Raw genomic sequence first — 27,687 nt, 5'->3', positions numbered from 1 at the left:
GTAACGTTATCAAATAAGGCTTTGCACTGTACTGTTAAAAGCACTTTCTGTACTTTTAAATTATGCACATTTGTACCATAAATGTGAAATTATAGTTATTTATACTAAAGGGGAGAACTTGTTCGTGGTAGAAAAGTTTATTGGTATAAATATGCAAAAGGAAATTCATTTTAAGACTGCATGTTTATGACTGCTCTTCAAGCTGTTTTACGACATGAAAATCCATGTTTAAGCAAACCTTGTTACACTGTGTACACAATTATGGTACATTTAAAAGTTTTCTGCTTAAAATTGCAATATTGATCATAACACAGACATGTTCTAAGCATACTGCTTTTGATTTGATTGATAGCTAGCAAACTTGAGAACACTGGTAGTTCAGCATTGTACAGCATTGATGATCATGTGATATACTTATGGATGGACTGGGCGGGGCCCAGGACAACCAATACACAAGAATAATAAAAATGCTTATAATAAATAACAAAAATAACTACTACTAATGACTACAAACTCCTGAGACAATACTGTCACTGTAATACTGATACAGAGAGTAAACAAATATTCTCCTGCAAAGGAGATGGTCACCCAGCTCCACTCATCACAAGTATGCCAACTTATTTTGAAAAATTGCAACATGCAAAAAGAACAATAAAAGCAACAATAACACTACAAATACAAAGGACAACGATAAATATAACACTGAACCATGTTTGTTTCATGTGACAGCTTTCTTCATAGCCAGTCTTAGTATAGTCTTGATTTGTGGCGATCTGGTCTGATCTATGCCAGACATAGTGCTAGAGATATGTATCAGGATGTGCTGAAGGGGGCCTCTGTGTGTTTTTCCACACAGCGATGAGGCCTGTTCACGTGGGCTTTTGTGGTGCACTTCGCAGCCACTGTTTTTAGACAGGACCATTGCTTTGCTGGCTTCAAGTGTTTTACATTTTTATTTTACTTGTATTGAGCACACATCTGTGAGCCTTGGGGCTTTCAAACTCCACTAAAACATCATCTTTGCCTCAGTCTTGTTAAACACTGAGCCCATCCGACAAACTGAGATGATACGGTGGAATATTCATGTAATCAGAGGATGATATCAGACAGCCTTACAGTTCACAGACCCTCAGGTGTTGGACTTAGTGGGCTGCTCTTGCTTTGCTTGGCCCCTCTGATGGCTCAATAGTTGGGGCATCTTCTGTTTGAGCAGAGGTGGTCTCTGAGCCTGTGTTACTGTCGCTGGTTCCCTCCTCCATGGCTCCCTCTGGGACACTCTCTTTGTCTTCTGACACCCCCTCCTCGCTGCCTGGATGAGTGTCAAGCTCCTCTGAGGCCTTTGACTTCCCTGAGTCAAAAACAAAAACAAGGCATAACATTAAAAAACATGAAGCCCTACAGTAGAGCCAGACAGCCACAAAAAAGGCCAGTGTGGCACACCTGGTGTGTCTGTGGTGTTGGATTCTGTGTCCTCTCCTTCCTTGCTACTTTCACTCAGAGAATTTGGCTGGGACTTGCTGCCATGCGTTGCACAAATGTGCTTTTCTTCTTCAGCTAAGACACAGGTGGGGGCCTCTCTTGCACCTCGGTCTCCCGCATCCTTTTCTCGTTCTGCCATCCGTTTGCGGGCTGCCTCTTCTGCTGCAGCAATCTCTGCAGAAATCTTTTCCATGTCCACTTCCACCTTCATACAACACAGCTTAAAAGTACAGCAACGGGGGATTTAATGTGGAAAGATGAAACAATTGGTGCACTGAGCATGAGCATGCTGTGTGTGCCCAATAGATTTTTTTTTTAACTGTAAAGAAACTAAATAACGGCACTGAATGTGCACATAGTTCCGTTTCTATCTACAACAATGTTTCAGCATGTTCAGTCTTGAAAATGCTCCTTCTTGGTGAGTGAGTGACTGGATGCTGTCAGATGCTCTGTAACAGGATAAATGGCGCCACCTCTTGTGAATAGCAGACAGTGCAATCAATTGCACAGTGCTGCATCTCATTTCAGAACAATTATGGGGGCTACAAATTGTAAATGATGACAGCTTTATAATTGCCAGAACATGTGGATGGAGTTAGCAGCAGCTGGTGGCTGTAAAGCAGGCGTAGACTGGCACATAACCAGAGCTGCACACTGTATAATCAAACATGCAAAATGAAGCTTGCGTGCGAGTAAGCGATGACCAAGTTCCATGTAAAAGATGCCATACCCTTTTGAGCTCATTTGTGAATAACTCTGTGGCTTCGATGAATTTTCTTTTCTTATCCTGGTGGCGGTCTTCAATCTGAAGCAACTCTGCCTCCAACTTTCTCTGTGACAGAAGACAAACAGGCATCACAGTTGTTACGCTATTAACTGCTAAAAACAAAGCTGTCTGCTAAATGCCAGCATTACACAATTTGATCATACCTGGTGTACCATTAAAGACTGGACCTGGCGTTTGAGGACCTGCATGCGTGCAGTGGTCACAACGGACCGCACATCTGGAACTACGCTCTCACTGAGGATCTCGCTGATCAGACGGTGGTTGCGTTGGAAGCGAGACGCGGCTGAGTGCTTTATAGAAAACCCATCGTCGTAATCTGAAGACATGAAAAACATCTAAGTTATTAAGACTGTTTTAGGAAATATATTTTTACACACCTGTCAAAAGAGTAGAGATGTGTTCCAGTCACCATCACCGTTACCATCACCGAATATGAGAGGCTTCAGCAAACTATGGCAAAAATGATCCAAAACAAAATGATGCAAATGCTACTCTATCAAGACACTATAAACATGAGGAGGATATTGCTCAATATTTATACAGAGTTAGAGTTAAGTGTAGGCCATTATGTCAAAATACATCCTTATGTAAAGCAAAACCGTTATTGTTAGGTGAATGGAACAAGCAGTTAATTATAACCCAGCGTATGTGGACAGATGTAGTCTGCAATTTTCATTCATCAGCAAATGTTCTTCTTTGTCTTAAATGTATACTCCTTTGCCATTTAAATACAGGATGATAGTGCAGGAAAGTAAAATCCAAATACAGTTAATCTACAGTACCTTAAGACAATAATCATCCCTACTTACTTTTTCCACATTAAAGAAATAAGTCCAGATGGATTCAAATGGATTTTTTATTTTATTTATTTATTTTGCAAATGCATTCAGCATAAAATTCAGAACTACAGTACTTTCAGAAGCATCTTTGACAGTGATTACAGCTTTCGACCTTCCTGACTTTGAGAACCGTCATTTTGGTGCACTGACCATTCTCTCCCATTCTCTTTTGCTCAGGCTTTGTTTGGATGTGTGAAGACAACAGTATCAGTACACAGCTGTCCTCAGGTCAGTGAGTAGATTTTCAATCGAATTCAAGAGCCAATCAAGAACAACACTGAACGTGTTTTTGACAAACACAAAAATGAAATTTGTGCTTTTAACACAAGTTCTGTAAATGACGGCATTTAAACATTAATTTGTATACAGCGTGTTGGTGATCCAATAAAGATGACATGAAGGATCTACAAGATCATGTCAAATGATTTCAAGTAATTAACTGACTGCAATTAATGAAGACATTTACACAAGTGATTAACACTAGACCAAGTGTGTAAATTGAATGTATTTATGTATTGAATTTTACGGTATCTGTTAAATTACCAGTACCATTTTACTCACGGTGGATATCACCTGAATTTGTGGTTGTTATGCACACGTGTGCCCCAATGAAACTTTCCAGAGAGCAGAAATGAATCTCATCTGCCATGTTCAAAGTTTCAAAGGTGCTCACTTAAGTTGTCTGACACCACAACAGGAAACAGTTGGTAATACATTCTGAAGGTAGTGTGTGAGTGTCTTTTGCATGATTAGTGTTTCACATTATTCTGCATGATAGAATTCAAGTAAAACCAAGTCACCTCCTGAATGCCTCATAATGTCCCAATTACATAACACGCATGACAAACTTTGAAAAAATATCTATAATTTAGTTTTGCTTGTTAATTTTCTCACAAATGCATTTTAAAACAGAGCATGATTGATCCATCCTTTGCTCTCTAGCTGGAACTTGATCTCTGCAAGCTGTTTTGATGCTATTAAGAACAGAACAGGAGAAACAGAGACATGCCAGCAGCTTAGAGTCAAATTTCCACAAGACTTTATTACTGAAGTACAATCTCTGAATATATAGCCACCCGGAGAGCTAAATCTTATTTAATCATTGACGTAGTACGTGCAGTCTGTTGAGTACATAACCCACTGGGATACCAGCACTGACATTTTTATGGTCTGGGGTGTTTCTAAATAGCAATTGGTTTTATCTGTAGTTTTCCTGTACATCATTATCTTCTACTGTAACCCAGCCAGACCCCAGACAAGCATCATTTCCTTGAGGTGGGTGTAACTCAAAAGTCTTCTTCTGGCCTGTGTGTCTAACATGTGTGTGCGTCAGTCTTTAAAACAACAGAGAAAAGAATGTAAATTTTGCAATTATGTCTAAACCAATGGCAAGAATACCTACAAAATGTAAACAGTTGTGCAAAACAATGACAAATTTTGTTCCATTTTGCAGCTTAAAAGCAGAAATGGCATTTCAAAGGTAGCATTACCAAACATGTGGAAGGTTGTAGCAGTGTAGGAGGAGGGGAAAAGATAACAGTTTCTGGGTGTGCGGACTGGCAACTCTGTGTGGTCGTGCTACAGTAATTACAGCTCTGTCACAGTGCTCTAAACCTTGGGAGACAAAGCATTTAGCCGAGTGGCCTTACCATCTGGATCCTCTGCTGGCTGAATACTCATGTAAGGCTCGCCCTTGTCCAGTCTAGACTGTCTCTGGCGGCTCTCTTCTTCCAGAGCTGCCTCAGCCCGGCTTTTTGCATTGACGTAGGCCAGGTAGGCTGGCGAATTGTGATAGGCCTTCATGCTCTCATTATACTCAATCTACGGTGAAAAAGATGACAGGAATGACAGGGAAACAGACAAGGCAAACAGATACAACATGAGGACCCTTGTTTCAATCAACTATGACAAGAAAAGGAAAGAGGTTTACTCAGGTTACTGTTAGGAAGGAAGAAATGATGACTGGAGGGACCCACAACTGTTGGAGACACATCTACAGTACTGGTCACCCATCAGAACAACCCCATAAACACCCCTTGTAAAACAACCAACCTTCTCTGCTTCGTAGTCATTCAAATAATCCTGTTTCTCCTCATCAGTGAGGTCCCTCCACATGCCACCGATTATCTTCCCAATTTCCCATAGCTTCAGATCAGGATTGGAGGCTTTTACTTGATCCCAAACCTGGTGATGAGAACCAGACATGGGTGTGGGGTTGGGTTGGATTGGAGGGGCTATAAGTGGTTATCTCTTTGCAGAGAGGTCACAAACCAGAGGAGGCCGTGTGCTTTAAGCTCCATCTCCAAATTGATAAATCCCACTGCATGGTGAAGACAGTCCTAGCTAATTCCTGGCATAATGTGGCTTCACACCTACCTCGATTAGCAAGCATCTATTAGTGTCTGAAACAAAATGTACATCTTACTTACTCTGAGCTGTTAGAATATCTTAAAAGCAAAGCATCCCTGTCTTCCAACAGAGCATATGATGATGCAAAAGGTAGCAATTAAATACTGTGCACTTACCTTACGACTATATCTCATATATGGCATCAATGGCTTATCGGGTGGCTTTGGTGGCTTTGGGATATTTATTCCAGAGGAATTCTGGCAAACAAAGAAGAGTCACCTTAAGGCACGGTTGCTGCGGAGTGATCAGGCAACCATTTAAACACTCTCACTAAGCTAGGCTGAGTACAGCTTGTAAAACTACGTGCAGGTGCATAGTTATGTAATTTGACATAAAACTATAAGAAAATGAGACTTCGAATCAAATACAATATGCATCAAAGTAATTTTGTGTCACTTCAATTAACATGATTTAATTAATGTCAGTTTGAGGCCATACGCAAGTCAGGAACCCCACAGAGTACAATGGAATAGCACTGACTGTGAAAAAAAACAACAAAAAAAAATCTCACTTAAACTGAGATTTGCCCATAATGCCATTATCAGAGTCAGCCAACCACAGCTTGCATGCAGCGACTAAATTACTACTCAGCAGCCAGAGCCATGCCGAGTTGCGAGTCTGTAATGCCATGGCAACACTGATGGCATGGGTTACTTAACATGGCTGTAAGAAATGCAGACTTTGAAAGGCAGGTGGTATTTGAATACACACAGATGGACTTTTAGCCAGTCTGCACTGTGATGGAGGCAGCACAGGGAGTCTGGTATGACACACATTCAGTCTCAGTAATGGAATGAGTTAAGTGTCTCGTACTGACTATTCTGCAGCATCTGCGCTTGCAAAAAATGCAGAAACACATCAAATCTCATTTGCTCTGAGCAAAGCAAAGGTCGAGCTTGTGAAAAGCTCCAGTGCTGCTGATGCTTGCAGAGGCTTATGCAGTCTCACCCTTTGACTAAGCCAAACTTAACTGTCCACTTGCGTCTTCCTGACATTTTCAGTCACCTTGTTTACTCTGTGTTATTATTCATACCGTTGCCCGACTGTTGCTGCTTTGGCTCCCTCCCAGTCTGTAGTTGTTGTAGGCAAGGTGGCTGTATGGGTTGTACCCCACAAACCCGGTAGTGTTGGGCATTTGCTGATGGAAACAAATGAGACAGAAATACGAATGAGAAATGACATAAAAGGTGGGTGCAAATAAATAAGAAGCTGGGAAAATGCAAATCTGAAGCCTTTTCAGAAGCCATGGTGTATCGGCACATCCGTCTGTGCTACAAACAGGTGTTGTGGCTTCAACATGAAAAAATGACAGTATATTCTGATAAAGCACAAACTGTACCAAAATTATGTCTCCAAGCAGTAACATCGGCTTAACTTTGGATACCTAGCCAGCATTCAGTGCTCCACCAGGTTAGGGATACTTACAGTCGTAGGGGCGGGGGGAGGGGGGGGAGCATAGGATGGCCTCTCTGTTGTGAAAGAAAAGGTCCAAATCAAACAGAGCATCAGTGCAGTGAAACAGCAGACAATTTCAAATCCTCCACGTTAGCTAACCCTGACTTTTTGCTAGATGGTTAGTAAAAATGCTGTCTTTCTACATGAAATACAACCATCAATAACACAATTTGACCAACAGCAACGAAATTCTGTGTTAACCATTGATGAACGTTGACACTGCAGTGTTATGGTTATATCAACTCACGTGTCTTTATGGAAATACATTTGAATATGCATTTTGATATCATCCTCTTCAAAGATCTTAATATCACAACAAGCTGAAACCCTCCCAGTTTCTTACTTGACATCTTTGCAGTGAGGAACAATTAGGTGTCAATCTGTTCCGGTCATTGGCTCTGCAATAAACACACAGAGTGGGACAGCATTTTACATCGTTTTGATGGGATGAACTGTGTTGGCACGGTGGTTGAATGTTATCCATTGCACAAAACAAAGAGGTGCCGATGGTGACTGTCAGACAACAGGGCAGGCTAACGCTGGCTAGCATCGACGTTACCTCGCAGTTAGCTTAATCTGACTCAATGACAGTCATCTGAAGCTTGTTGGATTAAAATACATTTAATGTTAGCAAAAGAACACGTATCGATCACAGCGTTCATTTGCTAAAGGTCCCATTACATGCCAAAGGAGTCATGATTATTTTGATAGGATAACATGTGAAATAGCACAGGTTGTTCACGTTGTGACTACATTACATCGGTCATCTAACCGCTAGCGCTAGCGTCATATCTCTACGGGAGCGAGCTGTTAGCATGCTAACGTGGTGCAGCTACAGAAATGTGTTCTTTTTAGCTAGGTCAGCTAGTCTACCGCAAACGCCAGCAATAAAAAGTGCGGTGCCAAATGTGCGTGACTTCAGCGTTATACTGTGAGGAGTGAAGAAATTCCAAACTAGCTGACTGACTGGCTCATCGTGTTAACGGTAACTTCGGTGGTCTGAATAACCAGCAGCTTGAGGACTAGCTGGTTACGTAGCTTAGCTACCTCAGCTAAATGAAAAGGGAAAATACATAACTGAGATATTACTAGCATGCAACGTCAAGGCAAACCAACATACCTATAGATATACAAAATCCCATAGATTCTGATGGTGACGAGCAGGCATGTATATTAAAGTGCTGGAGAGAAAACTCACCCTAAAACCTTTAATCCCAACCACAGTGTGTACGTTGTGGGTTTGACAGGGTAGGCTAACCACCTAGCTCAAAGAAACAGTCCCTACAATAAACGAATGAAATGGGGTCCACTCCTAAGATTCCCGCAGAATCTTCCAGAATTGCACCCCCACCCTCTCCTCATTACAGCTGTTCCTTGGCTCGATGCGGATGCTCATCGCCCTCAACTGTCACTGCTGCAGCTCTGACTTACTGATCTGACAGTAGAAAACATATTTCTGCTTCAGAACAGTCACTCCATTCAGAGGAAATTAGAAAGTATGGCGCAGCTAAACGGGATTTCACATTATATTTTAATGGTGTGTAAGTACATCATCATCAAACTTGTAGGGAAAATAGTGGAGCCAGCTTACTCCTGAGTTGTGTAAAGGTAAAAGCAAAAAGCCAGTGCTATGTGAGTGCAGATGTTCCACAGTTTACACACGTTTTTCTCCTTTCTTTCTTTCTTTCTTTCTTTCTTTCTTTCTTTCTTTCTTTCTTTCTTTCTTTCTTTCTTTCTTTCTTTCTTTTTTTTTGACAAGGAAATAAACTCGGGCTATAGCACTGAAAAAAGTTGAAGTGACTTATGTCACCATACCGTAAGTTGCATCGCAGACGCTTCACAGGCCACTAAGCTTTTGAGAAAATCAAGGTTGCCCCATTCACTGCTCCCTTGTTTTGAGAACTGAAATACTTTGCATTCTTGTTCACATTGTTTGAGAGCCGCCCAGGTCAATAGTTGTAATAGTGTGTACCCTAAAGATAACAGTCCAAAGCCTGCAGGATTTAGCCTACATCTCTGTCCATTCAACCTGAATAGTACTTGTTTTGGATTAGTTAATTGATTGTGTTCATTTGTGACCCTGTTACTTTCTGTTTACACTGCACACTTGAGAGCTTATTTTATTTCTGCTTGACCTGCAGCCTGTATAATATGCAAGCAGACACTGCTGTGATCTCATCTGCAGGTGCGGTGCTTCGTCTTTTCGTTCACCAGGCAATGGACAGAAAGCTGTATGGATGCCGCATGGAGCAGATTCCATACAAGGCAAGGCCGGGACCTTGTTTAGCACTGGACACCTGTGATGGAGCACATATTGAGGTAGGTTGGAGGTCACATGCCTGTAAGCTACTGTGCAGGCTTAACACAGACACTCACACAGGGCCTCCCAGGCACAGCTGTGGGATTGTGGATGGCCAGGGGCAGAACAGGGCCTATGACATTTTGAATCAATCAGAGGGAAACCCGTAAGGCTGTTCTTGTAATGCAGCTTCAGACCCAGTTCTTAAGCCTGTAGAGCTCTCCAAAATAGACTCAGGGAGTGGAACTAAGCTGACTTGAAAGTTTACTCTGGTGGTAGACGGTGGAGGTATTTTTAGAAGCCGCTGTAGTCAGATTATTATGATGTATCATTCCAGAGGTATTCCTTGGACAAATACTTTGAGTATTATCATTAACCTGTCTGTCTAACCATCTCTCACAAGAGGCTCAGGGAAACATATGGTGCTTGATTTCAATGTAAAAAAAACAAAAACAAAACCTTAAAAAGCCCTTCAAACTGGCATTGACATTACAAATGATGTTGTTCTGCTGACATGGTTAAGTTCATAAATTCATTTCAGTCCATCATAAATGTTTTGTTTACTGCTTTCGCTCGGAGGCAACAATCTGAACTTTTTACCAGTTGATGAAATAGACAGGTAGACTGATGAGATGAGTTCTCACACATGTCGATCACTGCAAATTCAGATGTGAAGTGCATCCTGGAACACAGCTCATTATGTAGTCAAAGGTTTCCACAGTATCTAGAACTGCTTGGATAACAAATGACACGACACTAATCCGCTTCCTCTAATAACACAACTCTAATAACACAACTGACCAATATTGCCTTTTGAGGTAGATACCAATATTTGAGTTTAAAAGTCAAATAACAATATGTCCTCATATTTACTTTAAATTAACACACAACATAAGCCATCTTTTTTATAAGGATGTCTACTTTAAACTTTACAGTTAAAGCTTTGATGGCAGTTAAATTAGCATCAGTAATAACTAAAAAACAGCAACGCAGACAGATCAAAAAACATATTTAAATTGCGATTAGATAAATAATGCCTAAACAATTCAACCTTTAGAGCTATAAAAACTATACTGGACTATAATAAACATTAAATGAAGCACTGTGAGAACCCAGTATTATGACTAGTAAATGCATTTTGCTAGACAGAAAAGCCTGTCATCAATGACGAGTTTATCTTCTTGTGTTAATTCACTCTTCATTTATCCGAACTTCTTGTATTTTGTCTGAGACAAGTTGCTTTATAGGAAAACTTCTTCCAACCATTATTTATGACAACACAATGAAAAACAAAGCACAGTTGCACTATGGCATTTCCATGCTTTCTCACATTCTCACATTTCTTGTGATGTATTGGCCAACATGCATACATGGCAGCAATATATCTGAGATAAGATCCAGTGCTGCTATTAATATTACTACTGCTACTAATAACAACAGCAATTGTCAACAACATTGTCATCTCTAAAGTGTTTTAATTGATGTATTACAATGTGTACATTTTCATCAGGTAAACATTTACAATGTGAGTGACCATTTAATTGGTTGAAACTCTATATTTCAGGTCTTTGATCACTTCAGTGTTTGAATATAACAGTCCTGTTCTGGACAAGATACGCAAGACCTTAGCCGTCTCCAACCCCAGTCCATTTGTATGCATGCAAACATTACTTCATATTTTCTACACATTAATAGATAATATCAAAGGCAAACAGGAACAATCTAGTCTTGAGAAATGCAATTACAGCTCAGTACAGCAAAGTTAGAGATCAAGCAATGTACTATAGCTTAAATACACAGTTTATGTAGTTAGAAGGCCTTTACAAAATCAAAGCCAAAACCATTTGTCATCTCTCTCAAAGATTACAATTATTTAACAGAGAAATGTCTTTGAATGTTTAGTAACACTTCATTAGTTGATGAATGATAAGATAGGATTGTGCCAAAACTGTTTTGTGTGCATGCATTTCACTGAATAAGTATTGATGTCTCCAGACACTTTGTTTGTAGTCTTTGGAACATTTTTTAGGATATTTGGTTTTTGATATTCTTTAAACTGTAGCAGTGAATCTTCACCCATACCATCTTCTATCTATCGTTCTGTGTTTTGGTGAACTACCTTTGGATTCTCTCTTTAGTGACAAGTAAATGTGGTCATCAGGTTGCAGTGCTTTGTTTCCACCAAAGGTTAGAAACTGACCATTGGCTTCAGTGATAAGATTAAATTCCCCGCACTATGTAGTCTTATTAGTAACTGGGGACGAAAAGTATGGAATTCTGTCTGTTATCTATGATAGAACTAGGCCAACACAAACACAAGAAACTGCCTTCCATCATGTTTGTTCCAATAGTATATTCTGATTAACCATATAAAATGTGAATTTATGGAACATTCAGTGTAATTCTCTAAGTTTTTTTATTCCAATTTCACAAGTGAGTTTTGTAGCCAAATTAGAAGACAAAGTGCATTAAGAAAACACCCAAATACAGAATTTTACCCTTAAGTACCCTCACAATGGAGTGAAGGTACATCAGAGAAACCTTCAGTCTGATGATAAGGGACAAAATTTGTTATATCAGCTGTCCTCACCTAGTTTGGTTGAGGTTACTGGGGGAGGGCTTTTCTGTTTTGCTACCCTGCACATTAAAGAAATGAGAGAAGCATCAAAGTTGGGTATTTTGCTTCTCTCACGCTCTTTATATGTGTCTACTACTGCATTTTAGAAAAAAAAGAGACCAAATTTAATGTGGAAAAAAAATGTGCAAAAAATGCATATTATTAATAATAATAATAAAAATTTTCATGGCACTGTTGCTGAATGAACCTGCCTTCAGTATGTTGTGCTGAATTAGTCCAATTTAAAGCTTAATTGATGTTGAGGTAAAATCAGTGTGGAGATCTAGACAGAACCAAGAATCCATTGTGTGACAGTAGCTGTAAATATCTGACTCTCTATGATCTTTCTTTTCTTTTACTTTTCAACTTATCTGATGTGACTGCGCTGTAATCAACACAGCGATGATTCGCTGACAGGTTGACCTTTCTGCTGTTTTCGGTGGGGGTCCCCCTTCTCTAGTGAACTCAAGCTCAGCAGTAGCAATAATGACAGACCATCTACACAGGCAAACTTTTGCTGGAGTCAATAATAACCCAGGTTTCCCACAGAGCAGGCTGTCCGTATCTGGTGGTGACAAACACCAGTGTTAGCTTAAACCTGCCACTCTGCCCTGAACTCATAATGTACAACACCAGTACAATCAAATTGCTATCAGAAAAAACCAGCCTCGCCCATGGTATCTAAAATATGTCATGAGTAGCTATGTCACTTCGCTGGTAACACATTCCTGTGATTATTAATGTGATGCTCTACAGACGATATGAAAAGTGAAAACTAGCGTTGTCAGATTAAGAGAGGAAATTCTAGTTTCCACAAAATCATTATGCTATCTTTACTGCTGCACCAGAGTCCTCCATTCAAAGCTTCATATTAACCAGGAGTGGCTGTGCTGCCAGGAGCACAAACATTACAACCTGTTCCACTCTGCTTGTGTATTTAAAACACATCACACCAGCCGATGGAACATTCAGCCTGTTCGCTGCAGGGAGAGTTCAGAGTCAGCATGGGATGTTACTTTTACGTGTTAACAGTGACATTGAAAACACACATGGAAAACCTTTGAGATAGCTAGTGAAGCTGATCACGCGTTTAGGTGACCCTCACACTTGCCAGTGCTAATTGCTCGTCTTCCTGCATACCCCAGTCTTCAGTTCCAATCCTAAACAATGCCCACAAAGTCCCAAAGCCTCTTTTTTTTGTTTGTTTGTTTGCATTTTGGCACATTCAGTATATAGCACCACCAAAGTTCTGCCAAGCAGCTTGGAGAGAAATCCTGTATGTTGAAGCATATTCATACAAGAGTCACACTGGCATCTTAGCACCAGCTGGAGAAATAAGATTATCCTATCAGCAGCGGACAGAGTTTCTAGCCCAGCTACTCTGCCAGTCCTTCTGGACTGCGATGCTTGAGAGAGCTCGTCGGCAGAGAAAGGAGGATGCAGTGTTAACCACGGGGTAATGACGCACGTCTATTCTGGCCTCTCAGAGATGCAGTTTTTCACACTGATCTCACTTTTCAGTTTGGTCTTGATATTGTGAAAGCTATGGCTTATCGTTTGGTAACTCAAGTCATGGGATTGTTGCATTCCTTTGTTACCCTGGTTTCATTTTGACTGTTCTTCTCAGTCCGTCTTTTATTGCTGCTCTTGTGCTGTCACTGATTAGACTTTGTGTTTGCAAACACATTTTATGGTTAGTTTGAACCCACTTACCAGATGGGTTGGGTTTTTTATGACATACGTATAGGACAGTAGAATAAGATTCACACATCACAACCAATTACACACATTGTGTGAAAAGCTAGTACATAATCTTTTAATTTCTAATCTTTTTTGCAACTGATCTAGTGCTCCATAAAGAGTTTAACAGAAGCTACCAGCTCCTCATGTATCTCAGGTCTGATTATCTGGTGGGGTTGATGCATTTTCTTACTTTTCAACAGTACTCTACTGAAGTTAGACTAGAGAAAACAACACATTTTGCTGTCTAACAAAGATCACAACTACGACTGTTATCTGTGAAAGGTTTTTTTCTGCCACCTGTTACTTCAAAGCGCGTGTGTCTAAAGACTATCCGTCTTAAGTTCACATAGTAGAAACAGTATACAACAAGTGCTCAAAAGACTCAGACATCACATACTCTCACACACAGAAACAAAATAGCAAAAGAACTCAATTCAATGGTTTCCTTTTTGTTGCGCAAGCTCAAGTACCATCGACCTCAAGTGAAGCGAGGCTTTAGAGCGAAGTCCTTTCCTCGTGTAGTCCTACTAATAAGCACCAGTAGAGTTCAGCTGGTCCTGCACCCCCACTGCCACTCTTCATTCCTCAGTCCCTCAGGGTAGCAGTCATTAACTGGTGGCAGTCCAGATCCCCTCGCAGCTCCAGCGGCCCCGGCAGTCTCATGCCCGTCTTCTGATCCACACACCAACACTTTCCCCGCTGGCCATCACGTGCCGGATGACACTGTGGGCACAAGATATTCGAGTTACATGTCATAGCTTCTTCAACAGCTTCTGCAGGCTCAAATGTTAATGGTGCACTGGTAAATATTGTTATGTTAACAAAGGATCAAGGTGTTGCTCAGTGAAAAACCCACAGACACTTATCAGTCAACGCTGCAGTTCCTCTGCACTTTATGGATTTTTTAAAATCAATATTTTGGTCTTAGCTCACTACTTTGCTGTTTTGGTTCACTCTCACCTTTCTCATTGGTGCAGTTTCAAATCCACTGACCTGCCCAGTACACTGACACGTTAGCAACTAACTGGAGAACATAGTGCAGTATTTAAGTGGTGCTTCCCTCAGGAGTTGGTGGAGAGCAAAACAGAGCTAAAAGAGAGTGACTGTTGGACTTACGTTCATCAGGTGGACACAAACATGACTACCATTGAATTCTAATGTCGCTGTGTGTGTAAATAAGCAAATGTTTGTGAACAGGTTGACCATATTTTACAGTATATGGTGATAATTTACAGCTTACAGGTTCTTGTGCTGCCTCCAAGAATCAATGCATGTAATACTGAGCAGTAGATAAGAGGTTACAGATTAGTGTGATTATCATGAGAGAGAAGATAATGCTCTGTTGGATGGGCCATAGTTCTTATATTTTTAAAATATTTCATTGTTTTGCAGCATTTGGCTTTTCCTGCATAAATGGTCAAATGGCTGGAGTTTGTCTGATGTTATTTTGTCACCAGACCACATTAAGAAAACAATGCCCACTTACCAAAGAATCATAAGTTAAGGCGAACTACACCCAGCTGGCACTTAAAGTTACCTTAAACAAACTGTGAAAAGTAGTTATTTGATTGCCTGATTTAAAGCTTCTGAGGGTCGGACTGAGAACTTTTAACAATTCCTGTAAATACAGAATGTATTGTGTGATTTTCTCATTTTCCTGTAGCAATTTACTGTTTCAAAAAGCCCCCAAGACCAGTTAACAATCTTAGAGCAACCCTGCCATGAAATGATTCCCAGTTGTCCCTCATGACCTGTGCTTTACTTCCCTCTAGGTTTTATCACAGTGCAGTTTTAGTTAAACAGTAAACAGATGCCAGAGTCTGAGCAGAGATACTTTAACCATATTACACAATCAACATAACTCAGACTCTTGCCTTAGCAGAGCTTTCCTTTTATCTCTGACTCTGCGTCTGCTGCTTTGATTGCATATGCAGCTCAGAGCAGTCTTATCTGTGTATCTGTCACTCTTATCTGCAGAGTTGCCCAAACTTGCAAAGGCAAAATAACAAGTAACAGCATCCAAAAGCAAATTGCATCCATCATAGCAATAAAGTGATTATTGTCCAACAGTTTAGGGAAAACCACTTTATACACACATTCTGAAAGTAAATCACTTTTCATATGAGCTTAGCAAAATAAGGTCTTGGCATTGCCATGACAGTTCGCTTGGAGGCACTTTTGTGTTGATCTTGAACTAGTAAGACTAGTAATATTTCATCGGCTGCAGGCATATTTTGTGTGTTGGCCCACAGATTGCTGACATGGTTTAAAAGGAACTGTTTGAAGAATAAAGATAGGCATTTTTATTTGTACTGGCTTCATAATAGAGATTCACAGTTCACCCGTACACATGGCCAAATAGTGGTCTGCTCAGTAATTCAATAAAGCTCATAATGAGTGTGCGTTTGAATTCGCAGACCTGTTTAGCGTGGAAATCTCCGTTCTTGTCACAGTTGGGTATGGGGATTGTGAAGAGATCATCGTGTGTGCGGGTATTTGATGCCAGTCTGTCCAATGCTCTCTGCAGCTCAGCACGACAGGGAGCCTGTAGGAGAAATGGCTTTTGAATTGTTGTTTATAGACATCAGCAGAGTTCCAGACATGCAGTCGATGTGTGTAAACATTTGCAGTGCCATAAGAAAACTGCTGTCTTAACAAGACAGCATTAGTTGTAATTTTCTAAATGGCTAAGAACATCATGAGAATGTTTAGGTAAAATCTTAAAACGACCACCACAAATGATTATTGCAGTCATAAAAAGTAATGAATGATAAATCTGGGAAATAGTGGGAAAATGTAGCAAACGTTTTGGACTCATACTTTGTGCTGTTGTCTTATTTGGGTTAAACGATTATTACTCACACAAATAACATTTCATCTGCTGAGCACATTGCCTCCAGTGCTCATGGGAACTTCTGGCAGCTTTTGTTCAGAAGAGTTTTTCAGTATTTGATTATCTTAAATACACAGTGTTCAAAACATCCGACTTTAATTTAGACATTGTGACATATGTATTGAATGTAAATGAGCTACTGTTGGTAATACTTAAACTCAACATCATACAGCTTTTCATTGGACACTTAGAAGTGTCAGAACTCTGCCACTGTTTGTGAACGTATCAGCAAATAAAGGAGAGTCAGTGCCATGCAGTTGTTCAGATGGCCCATTATTCCAGTTCTCTTCATTATTTTTTTTACCATCCGTATTCCACAAAGATCTGTCCCTATGCTGCTTCTGATTGGCTCTGACCCTGACATTTTATTCTAACCCAAACCATCGAACCAAATATCTAACCCTAACCAAGTAACAGACTATCAGAGGGACATCAGGCAGGTCTTTTCAGACTATTGGGGTTTTGGAATAATGGGCTCTCAGAACAATGTGCAGTCGCTTGAGAGTTGGCTGTAACAAATTCATGAGCCAACGAATGAGTGCATGTGAACCCATCACTCTGGCATTTTTTTAAAATCAGGCTGCGCAACCAGTCCAACTGCTTGACCGCAAAGAATGTGAAGACATAAAAAAAAATGAATTTATTAAAAACCTAAGTATCCAAAACAAAAGGTCAACCTGTCTGGTTGGGCAAACCAAGTAAATCTATATGTGTATCTATTTTTCTATATGTGTGGCATTTATGTAACACATTTCGGTGTTAAATGAATGTACTAAAATGTGCTAAAACCAGCCTGTTAGTGATTAATAGGGATGTTATGATCCTGCTCTTGCCAGTGTTAAAACAGCAAATTGCATGTTGATGTCAATGTGCACCTGAACTTTATTTTGCGAGACCACAATTAAATGTTACGGTCTGTAAATAACTAATTTGTACAATTTATAACAAGACTGTTACGCTTGTGGCTTTGGAACTATAAAGCCTTAATGTAAAACACCTGCTGGGGCTGAGCCATGTGTTGCAGAGAGGATTGCCTGGGTTTGTTTCCTGGAAACTGACAGGATGTCAAAAGATAGTTTCTCTCACCAGTGCCGCCTTGGTCTCCTCCCTGGCGGTGTTGCTTCTCTGATTTGTGGATTTTGGAGGGTGTCGGGCCAGGGTCTTCTGTATGCAGCGCTTATCTTGAGGACTGCACCGGATATTGCTGTTGTTGGGGTGCTCAGGGATGATCTCATCCTGCCTGTCCATCGCTAAAGGACACATAATAGTGCTTTAGTTCCTTAAATTCAAGAACAATGCACTGCCAAGTATTACATAAACAAGTTTGTCAGAAGCATTTGTAGCGCTTATGTTGCATGTCTGTCGGTGCAACATAATAGCCATGTTTTGATAATATGAGCATGATTTATGGCAACATCCATTATTTTCATGATTTGCTTGAGTGTCAGATAATGAGCATGAGCTGTTCTACTGCTCCTCCTTGTGCTTCTACATAACATCCCATACAGCTGAACGTGGTGAGATGTAGGCTAAAAATGAGGCCAGGTTAACCTCAAGGACAGCAAGCCATGTTCCCGCTCTGGGGGGTAATCTGTACCTCCGCTCTTGCCCTGGTACTTTTCAACTACTGCACCACAGCCATGCCACGAGCTATGAGGGGAGGTAAACCATACCTCCCCTGTTCTGCCACCCTCTGTACATTGTGGTCTGTGCCACCTTCACCTTTGCATCCCTATAATCCTGCAGTTCTGTGGCCCTGCAGGCAGCCAGCTGCTTCCTCAGGAAATGCCCCCCTCCCTCTTCATTCTCCACCCCTTCACAACAACCCTAGTCTGTGCCAGATGGAGGTTGTTAGAGGGTATTTGCACTGTCACAAGTGGGCACAAGTGTGTTTGTGTGTGTGTCTGTGTGCTAGCTGGTGGTTGGGGGACACAAAATGGGTAAAATGAGGAATAAAGGTTGTGTGTGTCTTTCTTTGTGCACATGCGTGTTGACTTTCACCTGTGGCTTGTAAGACTTGGCAGCGTTCGATGCTTTCTGCTCATAACCCATGGCATTTTACACATTGGCACAGGAATCAAAGAGGTTTAAACTGCGGTTTTACCATTTTGAAGCTGTTTTTGAAGCTGATCATTGAACCAGATCTGAGCTCTGGTTAATATCTAAGGTCACTGCCAGGCATCCAGTTAATTGCTTTTGGCAAAGAGACAGTGAAGGTGGGTCAGTAGTAGCCTCTTTAATCTTGTGCAACATGCAGTCTTTTCCCATGCTTTGAAGGCACACATACACACATTCCAACCAGAGCAAGCTTTTCTTTGCAGCGCTGGATCTCGAGATAGCTGCTGTATTCGGAATATTGATCCGCGGCCATTTTCTGGAGATGGCTTGAATTTTTAACAACTCAGCGACAGGAGTTGGAAGGTGACCATGCTTCTTAAAACTTCATAGACAGTCATCTTGCTTGGCTTTGCTTGTCTGGGGGGGAAGTGTCTCTTGCCTGTTTGTATTTTTAGTCTTGTTGCTGTTAAGCCTTGCTCATCAGCACTTTCGTCCACAAGAGCCAACAGACTTTCAGCTGTTTCCTTCGTTCCAAGTTGTTCTTTCTCCTCTTTTGCCAGTTCACACTTTTCCGATTCCATGCTCTTTTGTAGGGCGAGCCAAAGTGATTTAGAAGTGGGTCAGGGGTGGCATGTCCTGTTTGCTACCACTGCTGTTTTCCATGGAGGAAGTTGCCACTTCTGTGTGTGGTTTCATTTGATTTGGATCAGCAGCTCTTGGCTTTTGAAATATAATTCCTACAGTGCATTATCAGCCCTGGAGCTGATACATTGCATTGAATTGCATTTCACAGGTGCACAGCAAAGATAAAGAAAGGTCTTGAGCAAACATATAATCACGCTCAGAATCAGGAACTGCCTTCACCTGTTATTTTGGCCTTTGAATACATTGTAGTCACTTGAAACTAAGCAATCAACATCCATTAAAGACAAAGACCAATAGCTGGCTTTTAATCAGCAAGTTAAGTTCATCATCAAAGTCATTCGTAAAAACTTTGTATTATTTTGATAGCCTTGTGTGAAGACAATACAGCATGTGATCAGCAGATGGTCACATAGCCCCTGCTGCTACATTTAATTGTGATACAGCACTGATCAACTGAGCATACAGTAGGGTGAACACAAAACTCCATTTTGTTAGCACTTAACTGACAAATTCCAGATCTGTTACACAATAAACTGCATTGCTTGCTCAATAGTTCTTAGTCAAATATTTGTTGTCGCATATCAGCCGGTGCGCTTGCAAATGTATTCGTCACAGTGGCCACCAGACGTGTGAGCATCAGTCATAATGGGATGAGAGAGAGCAGGCACTCTTCCTCTGATGGACACACTTTCTGCTTGGGGAACCATCACTTTCACTGCAGTTACAACATTTAATCAACATTATGACAAGTCTGTGCTGCGTCTCCTGTTTATTTATATGTCTTTTCTTTGTGATATATGGAACACAGACATGAGGAGCTGAAGGGCTGGTCAGTTTTCAGATTTGACTGAGTGGCTTTAGGGCTGAACTTGTAAACCTCAGACAAATATCCTCCTCAAATAAATATTTAGTTCCTCTCAGCGAGATTGGCAGAGTACTTTCCTGTGGTTTATATTTCCACTATCTTATATCTTGTATCTAAGCCAAGAGACAGTCCACTATAGTGCACATTGGTACAAAAACTCTTGACAAAGAATGACGTCATATGTGCTCTGTTTAACGCTGATACACTGAGGATACTTGCAGGATGAGTTTGATGTAGGACACAGTCATAGCTTATTACCGTATGCAATGGCCAATAAGTAACAAGAAATTTCAGAATGTATGTAAGAGCACCAACAGGTTTATTTTTTCATTGTGAAATGTCCCACTCAGGCCATATTTTGGTCACAGTTCTGACCTCCAGTGGCTTAACTTCTCAATTTGCTGCAGTGATATAGGAGAGTACTTTTGGGCAGGGCTGTACACCGTGACATCACTGTTGGGCGTGGTTATAGGTGCAGCTGGCGCAGTACTAAGTGTAGTACATTTGTGATCAAGCACACTTAAAGCTTTTAACCTGAGAGGACAATAAAACAATGTCTTTTTTAGCCTGAATGTTAAATAACATCTTTTTGTGTCATATGTGTAAAGAAAAGAGTGCTGAGATTTTAAATTGCATCTGTTAAGTTAACAGAGAGCCACTGATCACTGCCATGGGATCAGCTCCATGACTGAGCCTTTGCGTCAGCCAGTGTCATTCCTGCTTTATTGTCTTCATTTATGGTTTCCAAACATTGGGATTAGTCTGTTTCTAATAGAATATCAGTCCATAAAACTTGCCTAGAATGACTTAATATGTGAATTTCACAAAACGACAGATAAACATTATTTATAGCGTTGTGATTCTCCTTGACACTTGATAGAATAGATTACACTACATTGACAGTGACTAATTGCCTGGAAAATTAATGATCTTTGTGGAGACTACTTCTCCAAAATGTTCAGTAACACATTTGATTCGTGTTTTTTCAAGACTTTATGGCTGCAAACTCAAAAGTCAGCTGGGCTCACAACCAAAAAACTATTCTTTTCAGTCAACACTGGATGCTGCCAGAGTGTCAAACCGCTGGTTTCCAGGCAGAAGACTTCTCTGAATTCAGTTAATCATCAGAGTTGGTTTCTAGTGAGGTCACAACTGCTGTGCATGTGCTGCAAGAAGGCCGTTGAACCTTTTTATAGTGTCATTTATCAAAGAAAAGACAGAAAGTTAAATCAGCTAAATCACAAAGGCAACCTTTGAAACGTGAAGCACTGCTGCTGCACTGTCTGATACCGTTCAGGACACCTCCCGTCCAGCTGATGTCAAAGACGTGCAGGCATACAGCATGTTTGAATCCACAGAGAGCAGAGCAGCACCATTTTACTGTCCTCTCTCATTTATTGTTCATTTACTCTTTAACGAGCAGAAAATGGTCAGGAGCAAGAAATCTGGAAATAAATAAAAGTGCACACCTACTTTGAATCCGAAATTACACAAACTGCGTTGTACTCTGACAGGGTCTGACAGAAAATAAAGCAACGATAAAATCACAATCACTCTTGGCTGTGGCAGCTTCCCCAGCAGTTCATTAATTTTCACTAAAGAAAACACAACTGTGTACTTTAACGTTTCAGCACAAGTTTTGAAACGCTGTTATTTTCTCTAATAAGACAGATGTAACATAGATACATACACACACATACAGAGGTGTGGACCAGAGACAAAAAAATCCAAATACTTCCAGATGGATCATCATCAGGATAAACATTATCCTTTATCTTGACAAAGCTCTTCTGGATCAAACCATGGGTCTGCATGATGACAATAAAACATGTTTTGGGAATGTTAGTGCAACGTGAGGTGTTTCCCACATTCACTGTCTCCTCTGAGATTCCTAGTTTCATTTTTCATCGTGATAAAAACACGCTGAAAGACATCTGAATTCCTGTCACTTATCCAGCAGTATAAACTGAACTGAGATATTATTTTCATGTTTAACCTTGGGGACATAACTTCATAGGCTGGACTCCATCTGCTGCTTGTTTTGTAGAGTCATTTGCTCGCAGATGGGTAAGTAAATCCTGTCATATTGAGCTGGGGTAATCTTAGCCATCTATCACTTGTTGATGCACTCGTACTACTACTGCATGTGATGAATAGAACTCTGAATAGAGGGAAACCTGCAGCTGCACTAAATTAGGTCAGACTATTTTGAGTAACATCATTAACTTAATTTGAGTGGATTGTTCTTATTTTAATGTATGTACAGAATCAAGGTCTTGAGTGCAAGTGTGAGGAGAGGAACTGAGCAGTTCTGTCAGCCAGTGAAAGGGGTGTACTAGCTGGAATATTAATAACAAATACAGTATTGTATTATACTGCATACTGTAGAAAGTACACATCTTAAAAATCACAGTTTATCAAGATACTGCTGCAGTGTTTTTATTGCTGAATTAATAGGTTGCCATATGAAATCTCAGCCCTTGAGGATCCACTGTCTTCCTCAGTTTAGGCCTGTGTCATGTTTGTGTATCTCTCAGCTCCAACACCAGAAGGGGGTCTCTGTCCCACGAAGGACAGCAATTAGCTAATCACGTTTACTCCTGCATAAGAGCCCCAGCTGTACAAATGTCCTGCACAACCCAAAGAAAGCAAATACACAACATTAAGGGACATCTGCTTGAAGAGGTTTGGGAAGATCCTCATAAAGCACCCTAAAAATACATCCACGTCTTTAACCAGTGCACAAGTCCCAAAACATGCTGAGGAGTCCTCGCTCGTAGAACAGAGGAAAATCTAGGTTAGCATGCTGCTTTCATAAAGACCTGTGTGCGTCACAGTAAATTGGGCATAGTTGCACAGAGTCTGACTCCATCGACAGCTTCATTCATGCAACTCCTTTGCTGCCTGTAGGTGTAAGACTTTTCATATCTGACATCTGTATCTGTTTGTAAATAATATCCGTTTCACTGTCAGGGGGAAGCATTTGAATACGACACCAGGGCAGACGCGGCAGGAATGCAGCGACAGATGCCAACACACGCATGAAGATTTTTTCTAAGTATCAAGATAGAGAGGGTTTCTAAGAATTGGATATTATGATGCACTAAAGCTGTCTTAGACCTTGACACGAGATGCAGGATAGCGCTTGTTGTTGCTATGGAAATTTGGTTCAAGAATAGCCTTAAGGTTGATAAATTTTTGAGAGAAATACACTGTTTTGAACCAAAGAAAATGGACTGATAACATAACTCTTGCCAGCCTGATTCAATGCATGTGTATTGGTGGTTAGCAGCTAGTCTTAAAATGAAGTGACAGTCATGAGGCAGCACAGGTCTTTGTGTTACATGTGTTTCGTTACAGCATCTAGATGCAGAGCTGTGACTATTAGCCTGAACTCCCTAAATTCTCTTCAATGGGCTGTCGAGATCTGCCTCTATCCCAGGGTCCTTTTCATTATGAATTCTCTTGGTTTTTAAAAACCCTCTTCTATTTTTATCTAGCATGTTCACTGTTGCTAGGAGTGGGGCAGTGTCAGACATGTATTCAGGAGATGCACCCCCTTGTTTAATAATGCATAAGTACGATGAATGCGCCACAAAGGAAATCTCTTGCTTGTGACTGGAGTTGCACTTCGCCTCTCCCCCGTGCCTTTCTGATTGTCTCTCTGCTGCCATGGTTTACATTGAACATTCTTATACAGCAGATCTGAGCTGCTGCCCAGAAGAATTGATTTACAGTGAGGTTTATTGGGCAGAGCTTTGCCTCTTTGTTATGACAGACTCCAGGGGTGAGAAGGAGTTTGGAGGCAAACAGAACCCAGTGCTCAGATTACAGAACACTGAAAACAAAACTTATGAACTTTCCGAAATGTTTCATGTACTGCCGCCCCGCCCCAGAGAAAAGACCCAAAGCTCCCCGCTGTGCACTGTAACCCAGTTCCGAGCCAGCTGATCGGACAACGCAGCATCAAAGAGCAGAAATAATGTTCAAGGAGAACAAGCGGGCCAAGCTGAGACAGCCCTCAGTTTTTATCATGCTCTCAACAGCTTGCCTCTTCTTTCTGATTCCATTTAGTCATGCTATGTGCCGGCCTAACCTATGCTGGCCCTGCACAGAGAGCAGAAGGCTCTCATTTCAGCTCTGGCAGCAAGAGTGCCGATGAGCTCATCCTCATGAAGGAGCTGGACGTGGTGGGCGATGCGCTCAAAGGCTTCGGGGGGGGGGGGGGGGGGGCTGGGGGATGTGTTGGTGTACCCAGGGCCAGGGGAAACAGATGCTGCAATGAATTGGCCAAGTTGATTCAAATCTTTGGTGTTCTGGCACGAGCAGATAGCCTACTGTCATTACCAGTAACTGTCTGGGAGCCTGGCCTCAGTGAAGCAATGGCGGGCCAGTTAGTTGATAATCTGGAACAAATGAAAGAACCACCTTGTCTGTGTCACATTCTAACAATTGTCTCATATGGCATAATGGAAATCAACACCACTCCCTTTGAGGAAAGCAGAGGAAGACAAACAGCGGAGACCAGTTTCCTCAGTAGAAAGATGTGAACGTCAAAGCAGTGAACTGGAACTGGAGATAAGACATTCAGTATTAGACGTCCCACTGTGTGAAAGTGGAAACAGACTTTCTTCTTTGCAAATGGAATGCATCAACAAAGAGGAGACTAAGAAGTCAGCCCAGAGGAGTGTGATAGAGACATCGACAGCCGAAGAGGAGTTAGACATCTGCAGCAGCAGGAGGAGGAGGAATGGGGGCGTCCATGAAAGAGCACCAAGTGAATTACTGATTGCAGAGAGCTCTAATAGCCCCAGACTGGCCACACTCCATTACAGTCATTTCATACAGCAGCTTTTATTACCTCCTCCCATTACAAACACACACACATATTCACCTTCACACACACGCACACACACACAGACTCAAATTCCCAGTACCACCACAATGCATTTCACTGCCTGCACTACACGACTACCTGCAGGATCTCAGCTTAACTTTGGCATTATATGGTAACTGCACATCCAAAGGTAGCTGGCAAAGTGATGTTTTAGCGTCACCATCTGCTTTAACCAAATGCACGGCTCCTGCACTAAAACAGGCGACTGCCTCGCATGCCACACAGTCATACAGAGTGCAGACACATGCAGCAGAAACATAGAGTACAAGCTCCTCACACACACTCACATGCACACACGCCCACCCCAGCTATCACCACAGCGCTCTCCTCTCTGCCTGCTCTGCGTCTTACAGCAGGGCCCCTTTCACAGTGAGCAGCCGCAAGACAGCAGAGGGACTGTGTGCGCTCTCCCATCAGGCCATGCGTGAGGAGCTGGTGTGTGTGCACGCTCTGGTTCGGGGCTTAGCCGAGATTAGGGTAAACAAGCAGCACATTGTCACACCCCCCCAACTCTGACCCTGCCCGGCTCAGGTAAGGCCCAGGGAGCGGAGACAGAAAATACTCTGGTCTGCTCAGCCGTGGGTCCACCGAGCGAGAGGGACGCAGAGACGCCAGTCCAAGTTTGGAGAGACCTGGTCAGCTGCGGTTGACAATGCTTCGCACTATGAGAGCATCTTGATATAGACATTTGCAGAGATCTCAAATGTGGTGGAAATGCATTGAGTCTGACTGTAATTGACAATAAGTAAAAGAAAGAAGTGGCCAGTGTCAAGAAGTGTGCTCGTCATCAGTTCACACACAGACTCTGACCCCTTCACTCTCACCTGAGTTTTCTTCCACCTCTCTCTCATCGGTGCACACCCCCTGGCCGTGCATCAGTGAGTGCAGTGGCCTCTCTACGCCACGCGGCGGGTAGCAGCGGAGGCCCGTGCCACATCGGGGCGAGTAGACGCCACAGTGAGCCCCTTTAGGCAGGGCGCAGGTGGGGCAGCAGCCACAGCCGGGCTCCCGCACCGTCTCCTCGCAGCCTTCTGGCAGACGGCAGCTGGCCAGCCTCTCCTCGGAGCACACCGGACAGCGGATAGCTTGGTCTGACAAGCACAGCGCCACCAGCGACAGGGCGCCAAACACCCAAAAGCCCCAGCAGGACGGAGCTACTGCCACGCCACCTCCACGCACCATGGCAGCCCCGGCACCTGCACACAATCCTTTGCCCTCGTGTATGGTCCCCCTTTGCTTTCCCTCTCCTCTCTGAGTGTTGTGCAGCTTTTGATCACTTTCTACTTCAACAGCAGATTTTAGACCAACAAGGGAGGTTTGAGAGACGCTTTGTCCAGAATGCTCTTTGATATTTTCAGCTGGTTAGTGTTTCAATTGCAGGGACACAATGCCTCTGCTGTATTGCTTCTCCGTTCCTCTGATTCAATTTCACAGCGCAGAAATTGGAGCCTGTTCGTGATCTGCTCGGCTGCCGAATGTATTGGTGATAAGAACTAGTTTTTGTTATGTTGAAATGAACAGTTGCAGGAAGGATATCCACCACTGTGGTCAGGTGAGTCTTGCTCTCTCTTCGAGTTTGAGTCCAGAGGCTCTCCCTCCCTCTAATGAAGAAAAATCTGGTCTATAAGTGTCCAAATGCAAAGCGGGTCATCAAAAGGCAGTGTTTTAAGTAACAGCTGCAGTTTCCTCCTCTTGCTGGTGTGCAGTGCAAAGGACTCGCTCCTGAGAAAGGCTCAACACGAGTGGCTCTCCTTGGACTTTATACTGGTCCATGGACACGCCTCTTTCTACAGTGAGAGAGGAGCTGAAAGGCACAGCGGAGAAAAGCCAGGCTAAAGCTCTCTCCCTCTGTCTCTCTCTAGCTCTCTCCTACTCAGGCACACAAGCTTATATACACTCTCCCTCACTTGTCCTCTCTCAATCCTGAGTGCATGGAGAGAAAAAACAGCTGAATTGCCCTCTCACTTGTTCACACATGGAATAAACTTAGTTCCCTCTCACCACCGTCCTATTATTATTCTCTTCAGTTAAACATGTCCTACTTATTTCATGTGACAGTCACTCGGGCGTATTGATTTGCACTGATGAAGCATTCGAGTCCATAAAAAAGAAAATAGACAGAGAACACATCAATGCTGTTCCACTTTAATCAACCCCAAATTCCCAACACGCGCGCACACACGCGCACACACACACACACACACACACACACACACACACACACACACACACACACACACACACACACACACACACACACACACACACACACACACACACACACACACACACAAGCCTCTAGGGTTGAAACATTGTTCAAACAACAAAACAACCTTGTTCCAGCTCCTTCAACAGGGTCTCAGTGTGTGTTTGCATACGTGTGCGTCCAGTGGTCAGTCTAGTCTGTACTGTTGTACCCCCAACCCCCCCACCCTCCCTCATTATGTCGGTCTCTTTCTCTTTTTCTCTCTCTTGCTACTAACTGGAGTGGGCAGCTATAAAAGGCAAATGGACAGTCTAACCCCCCTCCTCAGGGCTGCCCTGCCCCCACCAGTCCTAAAAAAGCCTCCCACCAGTGGGATCGCAGGATAAGTTTTAACAACGCTGCAAACTGCTATAGTTTATGATACGTGTGTGTGTTTCTGATCATGAAAGAGTCTTTAAATCAGCGTGTTACTTTGTTCTTGTTTGCCCGTGTGTG

The 27,687-nt window shown here is 42.1% G+C and overlaps 2 protein-coding genes across 12 annotated transcripts; both read right to left on the bottom strand.

Moving 5' to 3' along the window:
- Positions 1 to 118: 118 nt before the first annotated feature.
- LOC139339837 (SWI/SNF-related matrix-associated actin-dependent regulator of chromatin subfamily E member 1-like) lies at positions 119 to 8,492 on the bottom strand. Of its 11 annotated transcripts, none has more exons than XM_070975270.1 (11): positions 8,090 to 8,492; positions 7,313 to 7,367; positions 6,940 to 6,983; positions 6,548 to 6,652; positions 5,631 to 5,711; positions 5,158 to 5,289; positions 4,755 to 4,926; positions 2,410 to 2,582; positions 2,210 to 2,311; positions 1,441 to 1,699; positions 119 to 1,348 (listed from the first exon to the last, which is right to left on the bottom strand). In XM_070975270.1, the coding sequence occupies exons 2-11, from the start codon at positions 7,317 to 7,319 to the stop codon at positions 1,143 to 1,145; spliced, it is 1,281 nt and encodes a 426-aa protein (XP_070831371.1). In that variant the 5' UTR covers positions 7,320 to 7,367; positions 8,090 to 8,492; the 3' UTR covers positions 119 to 1,142. The 11 variants fall into 11 exon arrangements, with proteins under 11 accessions (XP_070831371.1, XP_070831391.1, XP_070831362.1 ...); XM_070975290.1 differs by having other exon boundaries at positions 1,441 to 1,684; XM_070975261.1 differs by having other exon boundaries at positions 8,168 to 8,474.
- A 2,233-nt stretch (positions 8,493 to 10,725) lies between these two features.
- Positions 10,726 to 26,721, bottom strand: LOC139339903 (insulin-like growth factor-binding protein 4). The gene is made up of 4 exons (XM_070975339.1): positions 25,811 to 26,721; positions 17,608 to 17,771; positions 16,048 to 16,173; positions 10,726 to 14,351 (listed from the first exon to the last, which is right to left on the bottom strand). The coding sequence occupies exons 1-4, from the start codon at positions 26,166 to 26,168 to the stop codon at positions 14,214 to 14,216; spliced, it is 786 nt and encodes a 261-aa protein (XP_070831440.1). The 5' UTR covers positions 26,169 to 26,721; the 3' UTR covers positions 10,726 to 14,213.
- Positions 26,722 to 27,687: the final 966 nt, after the last annotated feature.

This window comes from Chaetodon trifascialis, chromosome 2, assembly GCF_039877785.1.
Source record: "Chaetodon trifascialis isolate fChaTrf1 chromosome 2, fChaTrf1.hap1, whole genome shotgun sequence".
NCBI lineage: Eukaryota > Metazoa > Chordata > Actinopteri > Chaetodontiformes > Chaetodontidae > Chaetodon > Chaetodon trifascialis.
This window is presented reverse-complemented; position numbering and strand designations above follow the sequence as displayed.